The sequence below is a fragment of the Halyomorpha halys genome, unplaced genomic scaffold (assembly GCF_000696795.3).
Source record: "Halyomorpha halys isolate HHAL.00 unplaced genomic scaffold, Hhal_1.1 Scaffold116.1, whole genome shotgun sequence".
In the NCBI taxonomy this organism is placed as follows: domain Eukaryota; kingdom Metazoa; phylum Arthropoda; class Insecta; order Hemiptera; family Pentatomidae; genus Halyomorpha; species Halyomorpha halys.
The window spans coordinates 1,720,978-1,741,783 of NW_027105704.1; the positions used below are offsets into that span (position 1 = coordinate 1,720,978).

The 20,806-nt window shown below is 29.5% G+C and overlaps 1 protein-coding gene across 3 annotated transcripts in view; it reads right to left on the bottom strand.

Annotated features, from left to right (window-relative positions):
• LOC106677973 (zwei Ig domain protein zig-8) overlaps positions 1–20,806 on the bottom strand; it is a 334,034-nt gene that overhangs the window by 107,172 nt on the left and 206,056 nt on the right. For all 3 annotated transcript variants that reach the window (XR_010845080.1, XM_067053234.1, XM_067053232.1), the window contains exon 4: positions 19,778–19,930. Coding sequence is in view for 2 of the 3 variants with exons in the window: in XM_067053234.1 (XP_066909335.1) it covers positions 19,778–19,930 (153 nt within the window). In the remaining variant the exon portion in view is untranslated. The remainder of the gene's footprint in view (positions 1–19,777; positions 19,931–20,806) is intronic.

Below are 20,806 nucleotides of genomic sequence, written 5' to 3' on the forward strand. Positions count from 1 at the left end.
GAGAGAGAGAGAGAGAGAGAGAGAGAGAGAGAGAGAGAGAGAGAGAGAGAGAGAGAGAGTCATCTGCAATAATATATAAAACGTATCCTTTATTATTTGAAATGAAATGAAATGAAAAATAGTTTATTATTCTGGGACTATGTCTCTTTAGAACAATTTTAAGGTAATTGTAGTATAATGTATACAATAACTTATATGGTCCAAAAACAATGTGGCCGCACTTAATTAAAACTTATATTAAATAATATAGCTAATAATTCTAGCTACAGAGAAAAAAAAAATGACTGACTAAATAGAAAAAAAAATCAAAACAAGATGTTAGTTACAAATTTTCTGAACTATTATGAGATTGGATTAGATTGGTGAAGTAAAAGGTAGTGAAATAAAAGGGTTTTAAACAAGGGACGGGTTAGTACATGACGTATATTAAAGAAAATGGAGTTCGGTGAGTTGGAGGATAGGTGTCAGATACATGGGACATAGACATAGTAGGGATTGGACTGGAATTTGGATTGCAGGTTTTCTAAGACATGGGAGAGACACTGAGTACTAATTACTTGGAATAGAAAGGAAGCTAGGAAATACTGGCATCGGAAGGATGGATAGAGCCAGTTCAGCTTGGCGTAATACTGGGTTATATAGTTATGCGCATCTCTGGTGATCCTGAAAATGAATCTTACTGCGCAATTCTATATTATTTCAAAGGTTTAAGTGTCTCAAAATCTAGTCCATAATTATCTATTCAACGTTTATACTGTTCTGGTATCATCAGAACAGGAAAAGTTCTGGCATAATTGCAGTAAGGAGACAGCACACCTTACAACAGGAGTTTAACGGAGACTAATCACATAGAAATAATAAATCTTCCTAATACACTTTAACACATTCTTTTGAGATTTCGCTCTCGTTGATTAGTTATTATATTTTTGACCTATTTCTGATCATAATAGTCACTCATAGTATAAATGAAATAATACTAATGAGAAAATTAGGATCATGAGCTACACTTGTTTCCTAAGAAGATAGAAATGAAGTAGAAACTAGGTGAAGTCGTAATCAGAAGCTGTTCGTGATCTGCAGGCAAAGAGCAACTTAGGAACTTCTTTGTTTATCCTTTAACTCTGAACAAGGCATCCTTCAGGAATAAAACATATACAAAGGGAACACTGGATTTACGGGAATAAGAATTCCTTCAGCCTCCTTACCACAGTTTACAATCTTCTTTAGCATTAAGTCTTTATCTTTTCTTCTGAGCGGGCCTTTTTTCTTTTTCTACGAAACCCTTTATATTTTAAGAAAGTGTATTTATTTAATTACTTAATCAATGACAATTCTAGAAAAATATTGTTTTTAATAATACAAAAAACCTTAGAAATAACATTTAAAAAAAAATCTAATTAAATACATTTCTGATAATTTTTTTCTACTTATTTTTATTTTAAATTCCACTTTAGAACACCCCTACAAATGACATTTTCTTCTTCCTCACCCCGACCCACGTCGCTAAACAAATCAAAAAGTTGCCTGAAAGAAAAGCTCCAGGGCATGACTTGAATAAAACTGAGGTTGTTGAACTCTTCAACAAATACCTGGGGAAGATAGAGTATCCTTAAGTCCAATTTATGATGAGATATCTATAACAATTTAATTATCTATTCGATCGAAACGCTCTTATATTTTAGTGATTTACAATCCAAACAAGAACACCTAAACACATTCTCATCATACAGACTGATCAGTTTACTTCCTTTCGGTTTCAAAATCTTCGATAACGTACACAAAGAACTTTTTAATATACTATAGATCATCCAATGATATCAGTACATCAAATACACTGAGTAACGTAATTCATATCCATGCCACTAGAGCATATCTTATATGCAATTGGCCCATTTCTGGACCTCGTTCAAGCATTTCATTGAGTTTGGCACCAGGAGTTCTTTTTAAACTCGAAACAATGCTTTGGCTTACATACTACCTCATTCCCTTGGACTTCTTTTTAGTAGATTTTTCTCCGCCAGGTACGGGTCTGAACTATCTTCTTTTAGGCCTATCTCAGCAGGATCGCCTTATTATTATAGCTCCAAGAACAATTATAACATGCAGATGACACAGCAATCTTGAAAATATATAAAATTTCAATAATTGCCTTGCTCACTGTACTACATTACATTACTTAACAAAATTATATGGCTAATTTAAACTCCGGAAAATCCGACTAAATGACATCAAATCAACTTCGACGCGAAACACGCTTTCCAGTTTTCTTTGACAATAAAAGGATTCCACAAACAGAAATGTACACTAACTTGGATTAACCTTCCACTAAAAATCGGCATGTGGACTACATATTAGGAGGGAATAAACAAACCCTAAATCAAAGATAAAACTTCTTGTTTTAAATCATTTCAGTACATTCAAACAGCAATGCTCCGATGCTCATATCACAAATATTTGGGTTAGACTCACATTAAACACGTTTTAAAGTTGCAAACACCACCACGAAAACGGAAAATAACACAGGTTTACGGGTCAGCAGAGATCGAAGTTGAGAATTAAATTGTTGACCACATCAAACCCTGACCAATCTAAATTAAATTAAAACAAGGAGTTTCGGACAAATTTATAAAGTTGGGAAATTGTTAGAATTACAAAAATCCACGTATCTGTTAACGAGATTTGGAAGCGACTAAAATTTTGAAAACCATTACTCTTGATTTGCTTTTAATCTACCTATATTATAAATAATCGGATAATACTTTAAGCTACGACAATTCATATAATATAAAATTTAAAAAATAGTACACCTGTTTTCCTTCTGATCTTCCACTAAATAGTAAAGATATATTTTTGACCACGAAAATTAAACAAAATTCCCATTCACCCGTTCATGAGATATAAGAGAAAAAGCAAATAAAAAGTCAGAAAATTTTTACTCTGATTTTCTTCATTTAGCTTCCTTATAAATATACTATGATATATTAATATTATACTTTACTGTTACACTTGTCTTAATTGTCAATATTTCTTTAAGTATATAATTTTACGCTAAACATAATGAAATAGCTACTTGAAATTTTCAAAACAAAAAATAGAGCGTTTTTAATAATTTTTAATTTTTTTTATTTTAGCATTAAATATCGCTAAAAAATCACCTTAAAATATCTGGTGTTTTTTAATCTTACATTAAATAAATCAGAGCTATTTATCAGAGTTAAATACTTAGAATAAAGATTTAGTCATATTTTGACCTTTTTTCAAAGAATTTTTTTTTTAATTGTAGTACTTTATTTATTGATAAATATTACAATCTGTAACGTACAATCACGTTTTTTTGGCAATAGGAAATAGTGATAACTATAGTCACTGTATATATAGTGATGACATTCATACTAAAATGATAAAAAAAAACTAATAATAAATAACACAATAATAATAATAGCCTTTATTTATATAAATTTATAATAGCATTATGTAAAATAAAAATTTTAATTTAAATCTGTACCGCTACAACCCGTGAAGGGTCAGGGGTTCAATACTTTGTAAAGAAGTACTGTTACTAGATCAACGGTTGTGCAAGGAGGTGATTGGTCAGGATCATGCCCGACCGCCAGATTTTTACCCAATTAAGAGTACCCAAATTAAGAGAATGGGGAGATCCGATGAGGGCTCCAGAATCCACAGGAGTTGACTCACGGCTACAGTGTAACAGAAAACAATTTTCTGCCCAGCCGGATTCGAACTTGGGTCCTTAGAGTTAGTAGCAATGCGCTTTACCACATGGCTACCACGCTCCCTTATAGCATGATATTCATTTAACAAATAACATAAAATTAAATAAATGAAAAGAATACATGAAATAAATAAAATCTCCTCTAAAGAGAAGGATAAAAATCAATGTATGTACATGAAAAGAAAAAAAAATTATAATAATAATAAGATAAAAATTAAGCTCTCATCATATTTTTATTCTTATACAATATCCACGTGTGAGAGGTAGAGCACGGCTCTATGTGATCCCAGCGCATCCCTCTCACCACGTCACTGGTAAAGGGCCAGCAGAGGCTGAGTAAATGCGCTAAAGCCGCACTCAGCTTGAGTGGAACATCTGGCCATTGCCAGAACACCAATTGTTAAAGAAAATAAATTTTCGAGAATTACATGAATTAATTTTCAAGTCTGAAATCTGGTTGACAATTTAAGATCAAGCTTATTTTTTTTAATTAATCAACTTTTGATTTCATTACACGTTTAAGTGATTTACTCAACGACATCATTCATTTTATTTTATTAATCTTCAATTGCTGAACTGAATATAGTCACACTGAATTCTTCGCTTAACTAAAGCGAAAGAAATAAGCCTATATATTATACTAGAGAAAGGGATCTAATTTGCAAACTAAGTATTAACGGTTTTACATTACCGCACCCTTCTCGCCGTCTGTAATTATTCCGGACTATCCACCACAGAAGAGTAAAAGGGATGATGGATCTTCAATATCCACTAACCCTTAAACTGGGTCGGAAAGAGAGCCTGGCCATATCTGGTATTTTGCTTTCATTACAATACTACCAAAAATACTTCTAGAGCATGGTAAGAGAATGGTTACTGAAATAAAATATATTTCTAAGTATAAGGAGAGTTTATAGAAAAATCTATTCGACTGTAAAATTTGAAATAACTATTCATCACTTCGGGATTAGTGTCATTACTTCACCTCATGAAATGTTTATGTATGAAGCACTGTCTGAGCCTTAATTTATTAGGGCTTAGTTTCTTAATTTAATTCAATTATTTTTCATTGCTTGTAGTATTTGGAGAAACAATAATAAATTTCTTATGACCATAACGTTATAAAAGACGTTAGATAATTACTAGATTAAAATTATGCTGCAAATTATTTCTTGGTTAAGTAATGAAATCAATTAGAACCAGTACGGACCGCACTCAAGGTCGACATCTGATACCGATTTCCCTTCCTCCACGTGGTTTTCTCGTTTAGATGGCTTTATAACGTTGAGGTCACTTTATCACCCTTCCACGTGCTATAGAGAAATGATATGAGCTTGCAACTATTAAAGGTAAAGTGATGATATGTTTGAATTAGAATCGTCTGGAACGGAAACCTCTTTGACTTTTAACTTAGCAAGATTTTTTTTTTTTTGTAATCTGGTATATTCCATTATTTTAGTTAGACTCGAAATGAGATTTTTTTTTGTTCAAATGCATAAACTTTTAAGTCAAAATACTTTTTATATGCAGTTTTTACCTTTTATACGTGACCTTGAAAAGTTCTGAAGGTCAAAGATGTAAAAAACAAAATGTTTCTCCTAGTTTCTTTCTCATAAAGTAATGAAATATATTAAGGAAGAAATATGTAATAAATATAACCCACGTGTAGTTTTGTTTATTATCATAAGCAATAAATTTAAACAATCATTCAAAGAAATGATACAAGAAATAAAGAAAAGGATCCCAATAAAACAGCATTAATGCAAGATGCAGCTAAAAACCAACATAATTTTGATTTTGATAACACCATAATTTTAAATAAAGAAAACTATGTTCAAAAGAAAAATACTTGAGTCAATTTATACATCAGAGAACATCAATTATACAGTTAATTTTAAAACAGATACAAGGAATTTAAACCAACATTATGCAGAGATTTTAAGTAAAATAAATTTATGAAAAAAATTTTGTTACTATTTACAATTAATTTTAATATGAATTAAATTAATTAAGAATTAATTTAAAACCAAGGCTGACCCGAGTGTGTGGAAGGTTATAAATAGTTTGTTTATATGATAGTGATAGTGTGGATTAATTAAAAATTAAAAGTTTTAAAAATTAATGAAGTATTAAAAAAATAGGTAACTAAACATAAGCTTAGGTAGGCTTATTAATAATAAATATGACTCTCTAATAATTAACTTTTTATAGGGTGTGTTTGACTTACAATTAATGACCTGGGCAGAATAGCCTGCAAAACAATTTTAAATTTTGATGTGAGGTGAGAATTTATATTTGAAGGTATGTTATATTATTAGTGATAATGTTGTTGTTATAATTGTTACAAATGAGTATATAATAAGCTGTTAAATATTTAGATTGTCCTTGAGGATGGCCGAAACGTTGGACTATTGATGTAATAAAAAGTTTTGAGACTAACCACTGATACAATTTGATTTATTTAATAAATAAATACCAGTCTCAAGAAATTAAAAAATATATTTACAAGCCAGGAACAGGCAAATGTATTAACAGTCACGGTGCCTTAAGCTTCCCAAAATTATTATTTTTTTAACTTACTTAAAATAATAATTCTGTTTGTTTAAAGATAACTAAAATGGTGAAACTAGATTGGACATGACATAATATATAATGAATAAGTGCATAGAGGAAAAGTTATAAAGTTAGGAACAAGTATTAAGTTGAAAACTTAATCTCATGAACAGTATAAACGGCTTTTTTGCGCACTAAAGTTTGTATTGTTATGTAATAAACATTAAGTTTAGTCGTAAAAATAGATCTAACCATTGTCAGGTAATAAAAAATAAAAGTAAATATGAGAGAATTTTAGCTTATACACAATCTCTCCGAAATCACTACGGAACACCAAATAGGCCTTTGTCCGTGGGATTATCTACTTTATTTTTCTATCCCCGGCGACTGTAATCTTATTTAAGAATTCGTTCTCTCGTTAAACAATACTATAACTGATAATATAAGCAAATTTTAAGATAGTGAGCAAATAATAATAAGATGTTAATATAAAACCCGTTTGACTATTGGATCATTAATTGTTCTACAACAATTAACATATTAGTAAAAACAATAAATGGCAACTAACAAGTAATTGAGCTGATATAAGATTCATAAATAAATTAATGCATTCACCTGTTTTTCAGTAAGCTAGGCTGCATTTATTAAAATATCAAAGTTAGTTAAATTTGTATTAAAATGAAGGTGCTATGTGACATTTTAGGAAAACTAGAATTTTCTTGTAAGAATATTCTCAATACTCCTTTTCACATTTCAGCTTATTTAATTTTTCTAAACGTTAAATTGGAGTATTTTAGTTAAAAATTGAGTTTTCCTGCCTAAATTATCCTCAGAATCATATGTTTCTATATAACAACCTCATCCACTTGTCTTCAGTTCGATAATTATTTGCTCAAGATTCTCCATTTAATCTAGGAAATAAGGAGCCGCCATACCCAGGTGCTACCTGTGTGGCCGTATTGGGCCTAGCACTACTTAAAAAAATTAATTCTTGAAATTTTTTTCAAAAGTAATAATGTAGAATTAAAAAGTAATAATTAAATTTGTACAGCTACTACCCTTGCAGAGTAAGAGGTACAGTATTTTGTAAGGAAGTTCTGTTACTATACCAATGGATATGCAAGGAGGTGTTTTGGTCAGAATTATGTTCGACTGCCAGATTTTTCCCTAGCGAAGGGTGCCCACTTTATGAGGCTGGGTGGACCCTGAAGGACTTTCAAACCCATAAGACTAACCCACGGCTACAGTGAAACCAAAAGTCTGCCACAGCCGGATACAAAGCGGGTCCTTGGCGTTAGTAGCAACTGAGATACCCACCCCCACTATACTGTAGTTTGTGAAATAAAATAAATTGAGTGGACTATAACTCATTTCACACATTAGGTAAAAATATGTCAGTAGAATGAGCGTAAGGTGTAAGCGTACTGTTCGTTAATAATATTATTGAACATTTTCTCTGCTTTAGTAGCACTAGGGAACAGTGGGACAGTAATACTGCTACTATCTACATGGTGAAAGTGAACCTATCTTCGTCATACCTAATGTCATAGTGTATACGATTGTAGTGGATGCAACAGCTTTCACCATGATACCTGGACTTGGTAATTATAAATCATAGTTAGTTATAGTAAGTTAATAATTTTAAAAACAGCTTATCTTTTTGACAGTGTATTAAAAACTTCTTATTATAACCGCTACGATAACACAGGAAAAATAAATAAACAAAAAAAAAATTTCTATGAAACATAGTATTTGAATAAGAAATTAGTTTAACTATCAGTGCATTGAAACTGTTAGCGTTAGGGTATAAAAACTCAATAGTAACTAAAAAGTAAAAGGATAAAGAAGAAGAGAGGAAGACAGGTAAATAATTAGGACTGAGGCAAGATGGAGAGGAAGGAAATTACCAAGGCCTTAAGTAGCTGGCTCATTACAAAAAGTAAGCTCGTCTGATGAACTTCTTATGGAGTGCTTAGCTAAATTCCCAAGAGGGCAACTCAGCTAAGAACTGTCAGGTTTCCAAATCGCTAATCATTTTCTAACTAATTGGTTTAATACTGTTTTAATTAATATTTATATCAATTTTAATACATTTTCAATCGTGATTAAAAGATAAACTTAATGGTCATACTTCTACATTTTCTTAATAAAACAATTGATAACTTCATTAAGTACTCTTACTTTCTCACTATCAAAGAGTGGAAACCTTTTTTCGCGGTAAATAAATAAATATTCAGATATTTAATACAAAATTTAATTCCGTATCTGTGTTTAGTCAATTTGTTGTGTTTTTTTATTATTTTTTTTTAGAAAATGGTTGGAGGTGAGGCCAACAAGGAAAAAAAAGAAGGAAAAATATTTATCAGTACCAACAGTTTGGCCAGAATTTCAGGTCTTCATCATAGCTAACGAACAATATAACTACCCTCCATAATGATTTTTAAAAAATATTAAAGAAAAATGTATATGTGACTAATTAAATATTTCATTATTTTTTAATTATTAATAATTTGTGAATCACATATACTTTTTTTTAAGTTTTTGAATCTCTTAAATTTTAAATAATTATATAATATGAATTATAATATATATAAAATTTTCGAATGAACAATTCAGAAATACCAGTTCGAGTTGAAAAATTATTTTATTTCTGAATAAATCATTTATTTAGAAAGTCTTTTGGCTATGACGGCTATGACCCATGGGATGATAATTATTGGTGCAGTAACCGAAGAATGAAATTTTTAATAAAGGTTCTTCTAATAATATTTTTTATGTAAGAGATATTATAAAAATAAAACAATTCAAGTATTTTATCCCGTTTTCAACGCCGATCACTTGAGCATTTTGCAAAGTGTTTAAGAAAAAAATAAAATGAATAAATAAAATTTTTTTAGAGGAAACAAATTAAGGAAATGAAGATGTGAATTGAAATTTAATAAGTAAAAGAAAAAATTAATTTTCAGGACCTTATAGCAAAAACAGGACATTGAGGAGTCCCGGATTGTTTATTTGAGAAGGTTGCTGGTTCAATTCCCACCTAGTCAGTCAGTCAGTCAATATTTATTTCGCGGTCGCCCCGAGAAATGAATCTTTAGTTTTCCACTCTGAGGTCCACAATGAAGGACTTTAGCCAAATTAAAAAAAATATAAAGAGAAAATTACATACACCAGGTTTGTTTAATGAAAATAATGAGGTCATTAATAAACATGAAAAACTTAAAACCACCTTTCTTAAAATATTTTTTTCTCCTTCAAATAAAATTATAAATAATTATTTGTAAATGTGGTGTTTCAAAACAATAACAAAAAACTGCACATCTTGAACTGTAGCTTTTTATTCATAAAATATTCCATGCATAAATATTTCAATAGAATAAATATTCATATAATTCATTAAAAAAAAATTGATTCCCAAAATATCGTGGGATATATGCAATCAATAGAGCATAGCATTGGTGAAGTTGGTATTGTTTTTAAAGTTACATAAAACATTACATTATAGTAATTTATTTATGAATAATTAACACTTTTTTTGTCTTATTCGAATAAAATTATTTTTACATCGCAAAAATACTCGTGTGTCTATCCCTACTCTGAGGAAAGTGTTGATTTACAACTCAGCGATGTAACACATTTCTTTGAAATATTGATGAAAGCGTGGATATAGGTTCACATTTCGCTGAAGTGGCAATAAAGGCTCCTCGAATATATCCCAAAAGATCTTTTTTCGAATGATCGAGGTTTTTCCTTCTTTAGTTCGATAGAGAAATATAGTCGGCTATAAACAAGGGATGTTCTTTGAAAATCCCTTGGCAGTAATAAAAATGGTTATAGACGATTCAGGGGAACCTCGAGAAGTCAATATCGATTTTAATGTTAGCACAAATAATCGCATGGCCAGAAAAATTGTGCTTGCTATTCAAAATTTTATAGGTATGGAATATTTTTAAATTATTTTAAGGATAATCAATTGACGTTTCTCCAAACACAGTAAAGTAAAGTGAGATTGTGCCTGTTTTTCTGATATTCCATTTTTAGGTAGATTTAGTGTAGACAGATATTTTCTTTTGCTACAATTTTGTGTCGTTGGAAGCTATTACAATCCAAATTATTTTCTATTACTTTTTTATATGAAAACAATAATTACTCACTTTCCCAGCTTTGATAACCATTGCCCTGTTTTTAGCAGATTATCTCTGTCAGAGTCTCCCTGTAGCCTCGATTTCTTCACGCCGTGTTTCTCTATCCACTTCATAAATACGATAAAAACTATTTCTCCTACTCATCAACTATCAATCATTTTTAATTATGTAACAATAAAATAAATATATGTATATATTTTAATTTATCTTCTCTATTAAATTATTTCAATATCAAATTGTCAACTATTATATATTTATTGCTTAATTTATGTTTTGAGTATTTATAAACATCAAGTCTGAAGGTCTTTTGTTTTTATTTTTTATATTATTATTTATTTTATTGATTGTGTCGTTACTTAGTAAATAAAAAATTTTAAAATAGTAAACCACTAAACAATCAGATTCAAATGTTCATTATAATTATTCTTAAGGGACCTAAGTGTCACAGAATAAAATTTCATTTCATTCTATTAAAAATATATTCTTCACAATGCCCAGACCGTGCTATTCTATTAGACCAAGTACTATTCTTTAGCTAATTATTTCCAGGTATATGATCTATTCCATTTAAAGTTTATTATTTTTATTAAAAAAAAAAGTCAAAATTAATTTTCTTAAACTTAAATTGCTATTGATAATTTTTTATTACCTTTTAACACTCTAGATTGATCTTGTGTTTTTTCGTTTTGTAATTTTGTTTTTTACATCTATATCATTAAAACTTATGTTTGATAGCCACTTTTTAATTTTTTTTTTTTTACACAATACCCATTTGAAATTTTGTCGAATTTTATTTTGCAATTAAAATATTTTTATTATTACAGGATATAATATATGTAATATAATATTATATTATGTTTTATAATAACAATATTTGAAAACAATATAATATAATGTAAATTTAATCATGACATTTAGAACAATGCCATTACTGTGAATACCAATTCATATCAGGTTACATAAGCAGCGAGACAAGATTCATGTTTCATCGATTCCTCTTCCTGCCAAAGTGGCATCCTAATATAAATCTTCGTTTCTTATGAGGAACCGAAGGGGACTTGAATAATAGAGACAGAAGGATGCGAAAGAAAATGAAGGAAGAGTAATATCAAGAAGGAGCTCGACGTTTATTCATGCATGAGAAGACCTCCTATGTCTTCGTCAGTCCTTTGAAGGACCTCGCTCGGAAGATTGGCAAAGAAGTCCTGTGGTCTTTTTAGTGTTATTGTATAGCACACGACATCCTCCACCTTAGCAGTAGGCACTTTTTCAATAACCACATTGAAAGTGAAACCAAATTAGAATTGTCAAGGAAGAGAATCACACAATTAATTTATGTTATATAATGAAATAATATTTAAAATAAACAAAAAAAAAGTTTACAACTCCTAAGACTTATTTCTTCATTCTTCAATCATATAATTCTTTTTTTAAATCACACTCTATCTGGTATATAAAATCTTTGCTTATGTATGTATTGTATAAATAATAAAATTTAAAAAATCTAATAGCATTGTATACAACATAATACAATTTTAATTTTCAAAATATATATTTTAAATTCCAAAATATTCCTCTTGTATATAAAATAAACTCTAATCTTTTTAATTTTTATTTTGGTATTGCCATTAGTTATTTTTTGCAGTCATAGGATTACATTCTAAATCCACAAATATTACTTAATAATACTAATAATTAATAAATAATTAAAATATAACTAATACTATAGTATAGTATGTAGTCATTACTTAGAATATATATATTTTGGATTAAAAAATAAATAAGATGAGACATCTTTCAAATAAACTTAATTATCTTAAAATAACTATCACACCTGAATATCCGTGTATTTACAATTAGATAATTTTGTTTATACTTCCATTTGTATGCTATTTAGATAATATGATAAATATTTTTTCACGATGTTATTAATTAATCAATCATCCTAAAATATTCATCTTTTCAAAAGCGCATATCCTTCCTGAGCTACCAGTTCAGAGATTTGTGCTTCCAATGAAGGAAAATGAAAAATTTGTTTATTTCTATTCTTATCAAATCATTTATGAGTACTATTCCAACACCCACAAGCAACGTAATGATATTATTTTAATTAGTATGATATGAGTCTAGGAAATTATTTTCACCATATTTTGCAGAGCAGACAATACAGTACTGTAAAATAAACTATATGGAAAAATATTAAAATTTATTTTCATGGATAAGAAAGATTCCCGACATGATATTCGAACAAATAAGTTGGCAGAGAATTTCCCTAGAGCTATCTTGGTATTTAAGATCCGTAGTAAAAGTCAGCTTTGTAGATAAATAACATTCTAAGTATCTAATAAAAGGAAAAGAAAGAAAAGTATTTTATTTATTACATGAATTAAATGTATTACACGATCATTTATAATTGATGAACTAAGTTGATTAACATTAATGAAGTGAGTATTCATTCACTTATTATTATTACATATTAATACTTAATATTTTTTTTAATTGAAAAAAAAATAAATTATGGTTAGATAAGATGAATGTGTATTCGAGTTCTAATTGTTTATTTATACTATATATACAGGGTAAAATAATGAAAAAATATAATAAATAAAACCGAAAGATAATAATAATAGTATATATCAGGAACTGGCTATATAATTGAAGGAATTATATCATTTGGATGAGCTGATGCCGAAATCAACGTGACAGGCACGGATAGTTTAAAATTACCTATTGATGTGCTAAGAGAGGCTCAACAGTCAGTTCTCTTAGACACAGCAAGTCATAAAATTTTTAAATATTTATAAAAGTAATAATATTATGATGGTGGTTAGACTTCTGTTCTTCCACCTTAGATTCTCAACACGTGAGAAAAAAAAACATAAAATAATAATGATAAAGAAATATTACAGATGTAAACAAAGTAAAGTAATAATTTACTAATACTAATTAAACAATACAATCACTAATTAAAGAAATAAAAATAAAATAATTCCATTTTAACAGACATTCAGGAATTCCCGCTCTGTGGCGAAAGCAGCTCCAATAGATCCCAGCGCTTCTCTCCGTGATCCAATGAAAAGTCAATACTTAAGTGAGAGGGCCAGAGCCCCACGAGCTCAAGACAATTTCTTACCCTTATCAAGTATATTGCATATTGCAGATGGAATACACGTGCTAAGAATATTAGTAATCGAAAAATATGCAAAATTAACTCTTGATGAAGAAGTTAATTCCTGACTATTTTTTCCGCTTTCAAAAAAAGAGGGGAAAAAATCAAATAATGAATTCTTCAATATTGTTTATTATTAATTATCTATCGTACAACTCATCAATAATATAAAATTGTATATATAATAAGACAGAATTAACGAAAAAGAACCATTAAATCCACCTAATGATTTCCTTTCCCTCAATTTCGTGTGATAATTGGGAAGCGATCAGGGAGAACTTGGCGAGATCATTTAAATCTCTAACCACAAGTTTCTAATCTGAGGCTTGGGTAATGGTCCTCTTTGATGGAAACTTTTACCAATTGAAATAATTCTAGGGTTCTACCTTTCTTGGAACCAACTCAGTCTGCAATGGAAGGATAAATTCAAATCTCAATTATCGCTCTTTAACAGAATATTCAGTGCTTAAGTGGTGCTCAAAATTTAGCGTTAATGAAGCCTTTATTGTACCGGAATTTTGTCTTCGTCAGTCGAATATGACTAGGTTGGCCTGTAAATTTGGTTCAAAGTAAAAAAAAATGCTAAGAGAAAAAGTGCCTTCGGCTATGTTATAATTAGATTTTTGTATTGAACGTATTGTGAGGGAAGTTAGTTTTTTGTTCGTTTACAAAAGCCATTATAGTAAATCAAGAGTCTATCATCAACCCTAAAAACAAGGTTCCAAAGTTCAACTTCAACTCCAAACTTTTTAAAAATAATTTTCCATAAATTATATACTTTTTGAGTAATACGTAAAAATTGTTTTTTCTTCATAAAGTTTTTATTCTGTTTACGAAAAATATCACGATTTTAGTGAAAAGACTTTTTTTTTTCTTCGGCACAAGACTCCTATTGAAGTCCTATACAACCTAACCATGGTGGAGGTTCAAGTTTTTATTTTGTTGGACCGTTACTTAATGAAAAAAGTCAACGCCCTAGCCCGAATTCGAAGATTGATAGACCTGCGCCTATTCACCTAAGTTTGCCCTACAAATACTTTTAACAAGTTACATCAAGATGGTTAGAACTGTTTTGGTACCACAAATTTTCTGTTAAAACACATTTTTAGGTATGCACATTGGACAGTAATGGTAAAACATAATTTCTTCTCTTTTGATAGTAGAAATAAACTTCAGAGTTCCTTTCGTAATATTTTTTATTTTTCATTTCCTTACTTTTATAGATTTCAAACCCCATATTCTGAGCTTTATTTACTTTTAATTATTTTATATATATTAGCCTATAGGGCTATTGGGTATGTGAGAATATGTAAAAGAAATAATACACAGAAAGGAATGTGTTCATTTATTTTAAAAGCTAAAAAGCGAAAATATATAGCAAAACTATGACACCCATTCAAAAGACAATCGTGGCAAAGCCAGGCGCATGGAACGATGCGATTTAGGACTGTAGGGGACTGAAACATGATTTTAAAAAATATATATATACATATGAAATGTGGCTAAATGTTTTTATGTCTACGTTTTGGGGAAAAGTTACAATAATTCCAAGGAAGGCAATAAATTCTGGTAAGTAGACTACACTCCTGGTTTTATCTACCTCGGCTAAACATCTGTTAATTTGGGAAGGCCCTAAAGTGATGTATACTCTTAGAGTTAATAACAAAGGACTGGCGACGCAGCTCGGTACCATTTACATCGTTGTAAATCTACTGTTAAACTTGTCTTGATGGTTCTCTTCTGTTATAATTCTGACCAACCCCAACTGCGCTCAGATACAACACAGAACTAACTTAATTTAACTACATAACTAGGGCTAGTATCAGCAATTTCAAACTAGGACAGAATGAAATTACACAAGGAAAATGTATTTGTTTAAAATTTTATTGTTGCTTTTGTTTCAATATGTGAACTCTAGGAATCAAAATATTAATAACGTATAAAATCTGTCACTAATTATCCTTTAATCATTTTGATATCTGTCACAAAAGCTTGTTATGTTGTATCTAGGTGAAATATTTGCTGTTTTCCTTGTACAAATTAATAGAGGGAATTCGTTGAATTTATAATAATTCCACACAAAATAACGAGATGGTTGAAGCCCTTTCTAATGAGCAGCTTTGCTTTAACAACGTTGAATATGTGGGCGCAGTTCATGTGATTTTGGTCGCTACAGGAAACTTGTAACTTCAAACTGTTAATTATCTTAAACGATAAACAATAAATAAAAGACATCTATTTTTACAACAAATAACCACAAAAAAGAAATTCGTTTCGCTCGGAAACCATTGCTTAACAAAGGTATATAAATTGAAACAACAAAAACGAACTGAATTGGCCTTCATTAAAAAAACAAAACAGACACAACAAAAAATTAAAATCATTCTAAATATTAAAATAAAAATTAATAAACGCTTGCTTGTTCATATTGAGCGAGCTTTCAAAATATGAAAATTTAAATTACCTCGTATACTCCAAATATTTTGGCAAATAACTTCAGCCTACCAGTTACTTTTATGGAAAAATACTTAAAATTACTTTAAAATATACAAAACGATTTAAAAAACTGTACGTATTTGTCGGCTGTTTTCATCAAAGCTGCTGAAAATTTGCAAGATGTAAGTTCGGCAAAATAGGGTATGGAAAAGTTTATTGTAAAATTATTGGTCACAGATTGAGGGATAAGGGACAAATGATTAATTATTAGTTTTCATGTTGATAGATTGGGTAGCTCATTTTTAAGGCACTGTACTACAAACTTTAAAGGACCCGTGTTTGAATCCAGCTTTGGCAGATAATTATTTTCTATTTCAGTTATACCGTGAGTCAACCCTGTGGGTCCTGGAGCCCGCCGGGGCCACCGAGCTACATATGTTGGGTACTCATAACTGAGTAAACAATTTAGCGGTCGAGTTTGATTCTAGTCAAATCACTTCTTTGCACAACCGCTGGACAAGTAACACTACTGTCTTACAAAATCCTGCACCCACTCTTTATGGGGTATAGTGGTACTGATTTATTTTATGAGCTTGTAGTAATTTAAAATGCCTTATTATACTGTTGACCAGTGATTCTCTAATTGGGTGCCACCGCCCCCCAGTGGGTGCTGTAATGATTCAGGGGGCGGTGATGGCCACATGTGCATTATGGGCTTAATTACTTAATACCCTGCGGTCATAGTATAAAGAAAGAAGATTTTGAAAAATACATTATGAGATTTCTTTGAAATTATTACACGTATATAACTCAAACAAAGGTCAGATTGTTGTGATGTAGGATGTTAAAGCTCACTCACAAATAGTGCGACTATAACTGGTAGCAACATACCAGCTTCATCCTTCTCATTAGGATGATTTAGAATGTTTAATCTTTTTATTACATTATATTCTGAGTTCAATAAAATAGTTTCATAATTTTAAAGTTTAATGTTTCTAATTTACACATTTCTTTACTATATTTTACGTAAAAGTTAGAAACACATTAATACATATATATTTCCTATTAATTACTATTAAAATTTAAAAAAAAAATTAATTTCTAAAATATTTTTCTTGAAAGGGGACGGTAGGACAAAATAGTTTGGGAAACACTGTTGTAGACAGTTTTTATTTTCTACAAAGATTTATAAAAAAGCATTAAAAAAATTAATTTAACCATAACAACATTATAAGTTGTTACAATCACTGTCATTTTCACAAAATGAGTTAAGACATTGTTATTGTAGATCTCATCATCTGTCCCATAATAATTTGTAATTATTTTAGGTTTTATAATCTATCCAAGCTATTTGGTTGAAAATCAGTGCAGTTCACATTCGGACCAGTTGAGCAAGACGTAATAATTAATAATTATTAATGATTACCATCTTCACGACAAAAACGATTAAGTGTTTATTATTTTATTTTAGCTATTAAATGTGAAATATACTTTCCTGAGAACTACTTGCTTCGTGGACCACACAATCTTGTAACTGAGCTACTTATATATACCTAATATAAGTCACTGAGGCAAAACTTAGTTCTTTCTTTAATTTCTAAAAATATTTCAATCTTTTCGATAGTGTATTATCATGTTGCAGGGAATATATTTTTCTTAACTGGCCAGATAAAATGGTTTTTTGTACTTTATGAAACTCATTAATTAACGGTTTAAATTTATAATTTTTGATTTATATGAAAATTTGGATTTTGGAGTTTCAAAAAATGTTAAAAACGAATCTTTCTTTTTTTCAAAAAAAATTTTTAGATTAATTTACTGAGAGTCTTTTGGTTTTGGTATTTTTTAAAAATTTATTTAAACTCATTTAACACATCATTTTTTTTAATCTCTACGAAAAAAAATCGATTGTATATATACAACCATATACATCCAAAGCAGATCCAGAATACTTTAAAAAAATTTCCAAAATTATTTAAAACTATATATTTCGACTGATAAACCCCCCAAAAAATTTCATTGAAATCAGCGTCCCCAATCTGCATCCTTCCCTTATTCGATTAATGATTTATTTGTGTAAATATCTATAATTTTCTACAAATAAATTTTTATCAGATTGATTATAGTTACATTAAACATATAGTTGATTATATGTTTTATTGAAAACATATAAGCCTGTGAATATGTACTCTACAAAGTTTTACAAAACAGGAGAGATGATGCTGAAGAGATCGGTTTTGTATGCATATTAAAATCTCTTCTAAGCTAAGGAAGGGCACATTTTAATTAGAGTGGTTGAATTTGAAGTGTTCCCTGCTTATTCATTAAGCAGTACTGAAGTAATTAGCATAATTTCAAATTATAATTAACATTTTGATCTAAATAAGTAATGTCAGTACAGACGGATTGCCTCGTTCAACAAATGAACAAGTTCATTTCCAGGCAATTAGAAGATAAAGTTCATCTAATGTACCGCTGAGAATCATCCTTCAGCTTTTTAAGGGCCTTTTAAGATCCATTTCATGGTAATTTTAATTACTTACCTGTTTCATCATTAAATTTAGTATTCATCGACTAGATTTAAAATTTATTGTTTTCAATACTTTAATTTTTATATACAGAATACAGAACAGCGCAGTATAATTAATTAATGTAAATTAATTAATAATTTAGAAAAGGGTCAATTTAGAAAAATCGATAAAAAGTGCAAACCTAGATATTTTGATACAAAAATGAAGCTTTATTTTATCAAATATGATCTTTCAAGAACAAATGGATTCTATTTGTCCATCTAAATGGGACCAATTGTTTATTATTTTGGATGTTATGATCTTAAACCTATCTTCAAAACTGCACTTCAGAATGAAGCTGCAACTTTTGAATGAATTCACAATTAAAGAAAAACAATGCTAGTATAAAAAAAAGTTTTAAATAAAAACATATATGCATATATATGGTACTGTTGCCGTGAGACAACCCTGAGGTTGACTGAACTGTAGTTCCGGAGCACTGCGGGGTCCACCCAGCCTCAGAAAGTAGATACACTTAATTCGGAGAACAATCTGGCAGTCGAACGTGATTCTGACTAAATCACCTCCTAGCACAACTGTTGGTCTAGTAGTAGTACTTTCTTAGGAAGTATTGAACTCCTGATTTTATGTGTTGTGATACAGATTTATTATATACATATTATATTTAACATTAAAAATTTGACTTAAATTTTTCTTTAGCTTCTCATCCTTTTATGTTAAATTTGTTTTCTTAAACCGCCATTTTACCAAATATAATTCTTTATTCCTTAATTTGATATCCACAGACCATTTATCTAATGTTATTATAAAAATCAATTGTTTAAAAAAAATGTTATGAAGATATTTATCATTTAAGTTTAATTTGATTATTAATAAAACCTTATTGCCTTCAGAATATGTTTCTCTTAATAAGGCTGAGTCAAGACTGAAGTACTTTAGTCTATTGTAAATAAGATTTGCAACATGTTATTATTAAAAATAATAAGTAAAGAAGGGTTAAATTTGGCATTGAAAAAATTAAAAATGATATATTATTATAACCCTTCAAAAATACTCAAAGGCAATTTAAATTTTATTATAAAAAAATAATCATTTTTTAAATTAATTAATGGTATCAAAATGCATGTGGCTTACCAACAGAACAATACCTTTTCTTAGAAATATGTAGGACTAAAATTTATAACATCCGAAATTCAAATGTCAGACTCACCTTGAAACCTAGTATGGTCGAACTCTTCGTACTTCGAGATGTCTATTGTGTCGTTGAAGGACCAGTGGCCTTGCAGGTCTTGAAGGTAAGGGTTTGTCTGAAACTTGAGCAACTCCCATAAAGTGGTGTAGTTGAGTCCGAGAGTTTCTTCATCTGTGAAAAAAAAAGACCTTGAAGATATAATGTAGTTAATACTTTAAAAATAAGAAATAACGGGTGAATTTATGATTTTTATATATTTATGTATTTTATAATATTAGTCGTTATGCTTTCACTAATAATAATTAGATTAGCTACCTAAAATCTTCTACAAATTTAATCTAGAATATTTCAATATTTATACTAGTAATGAGCCTTTGAAATCTCATCATGGAATGATGTTTATGAGTTTTTTGCAGAATTGATGGGGTTAGTGTATGAAGGTGTTATTTACTAGCAATAAATTTTTAGAAAACAAAGTTTCTTTTTTTTTTTTTAGAGCTTCTGATGTTTTGAAGTTTACACAGCTCCTTCTACATCTGAATACTGTTATTAATTGTATTTTGAGGTTAGAGTACTTCACAGTAGTTAGATAGGAACCTACCCCTTCATTCACACTAAAGATTCGAAAAAAAAACATTTTACATAACCCCACACTTTCAATTATTATAATTTTTCTCATGGCTTGATTTTTCTGTATAACCAACAAAACTTATACCTGATAGTATCCTACGAGACAGAAAATACTTTTTCAAAGTCATTAAAGAGATCTAGAATAAGCACTCCCCCCCCCCCCCAAAAAAAAGACAATAACTAATATCTCGTCAGTTGATATCTATTAAACGCAGCAAATTAGTGGTTCTGATTATATTTTTTTAAGACCAGACTCCTAATGAAAAACAAATAGATTTCAGCTGCGTCCGATTGGCATCAGTGGATATGGTCTGTAAATTGAAAATTTCTGGTTGATTGCTTATTTTTTAAAGAAGGGTTCAAATTGAAGTCAAAGTATTAGTGATAGGTATTAGTGACTGTAAATCACTTATATAT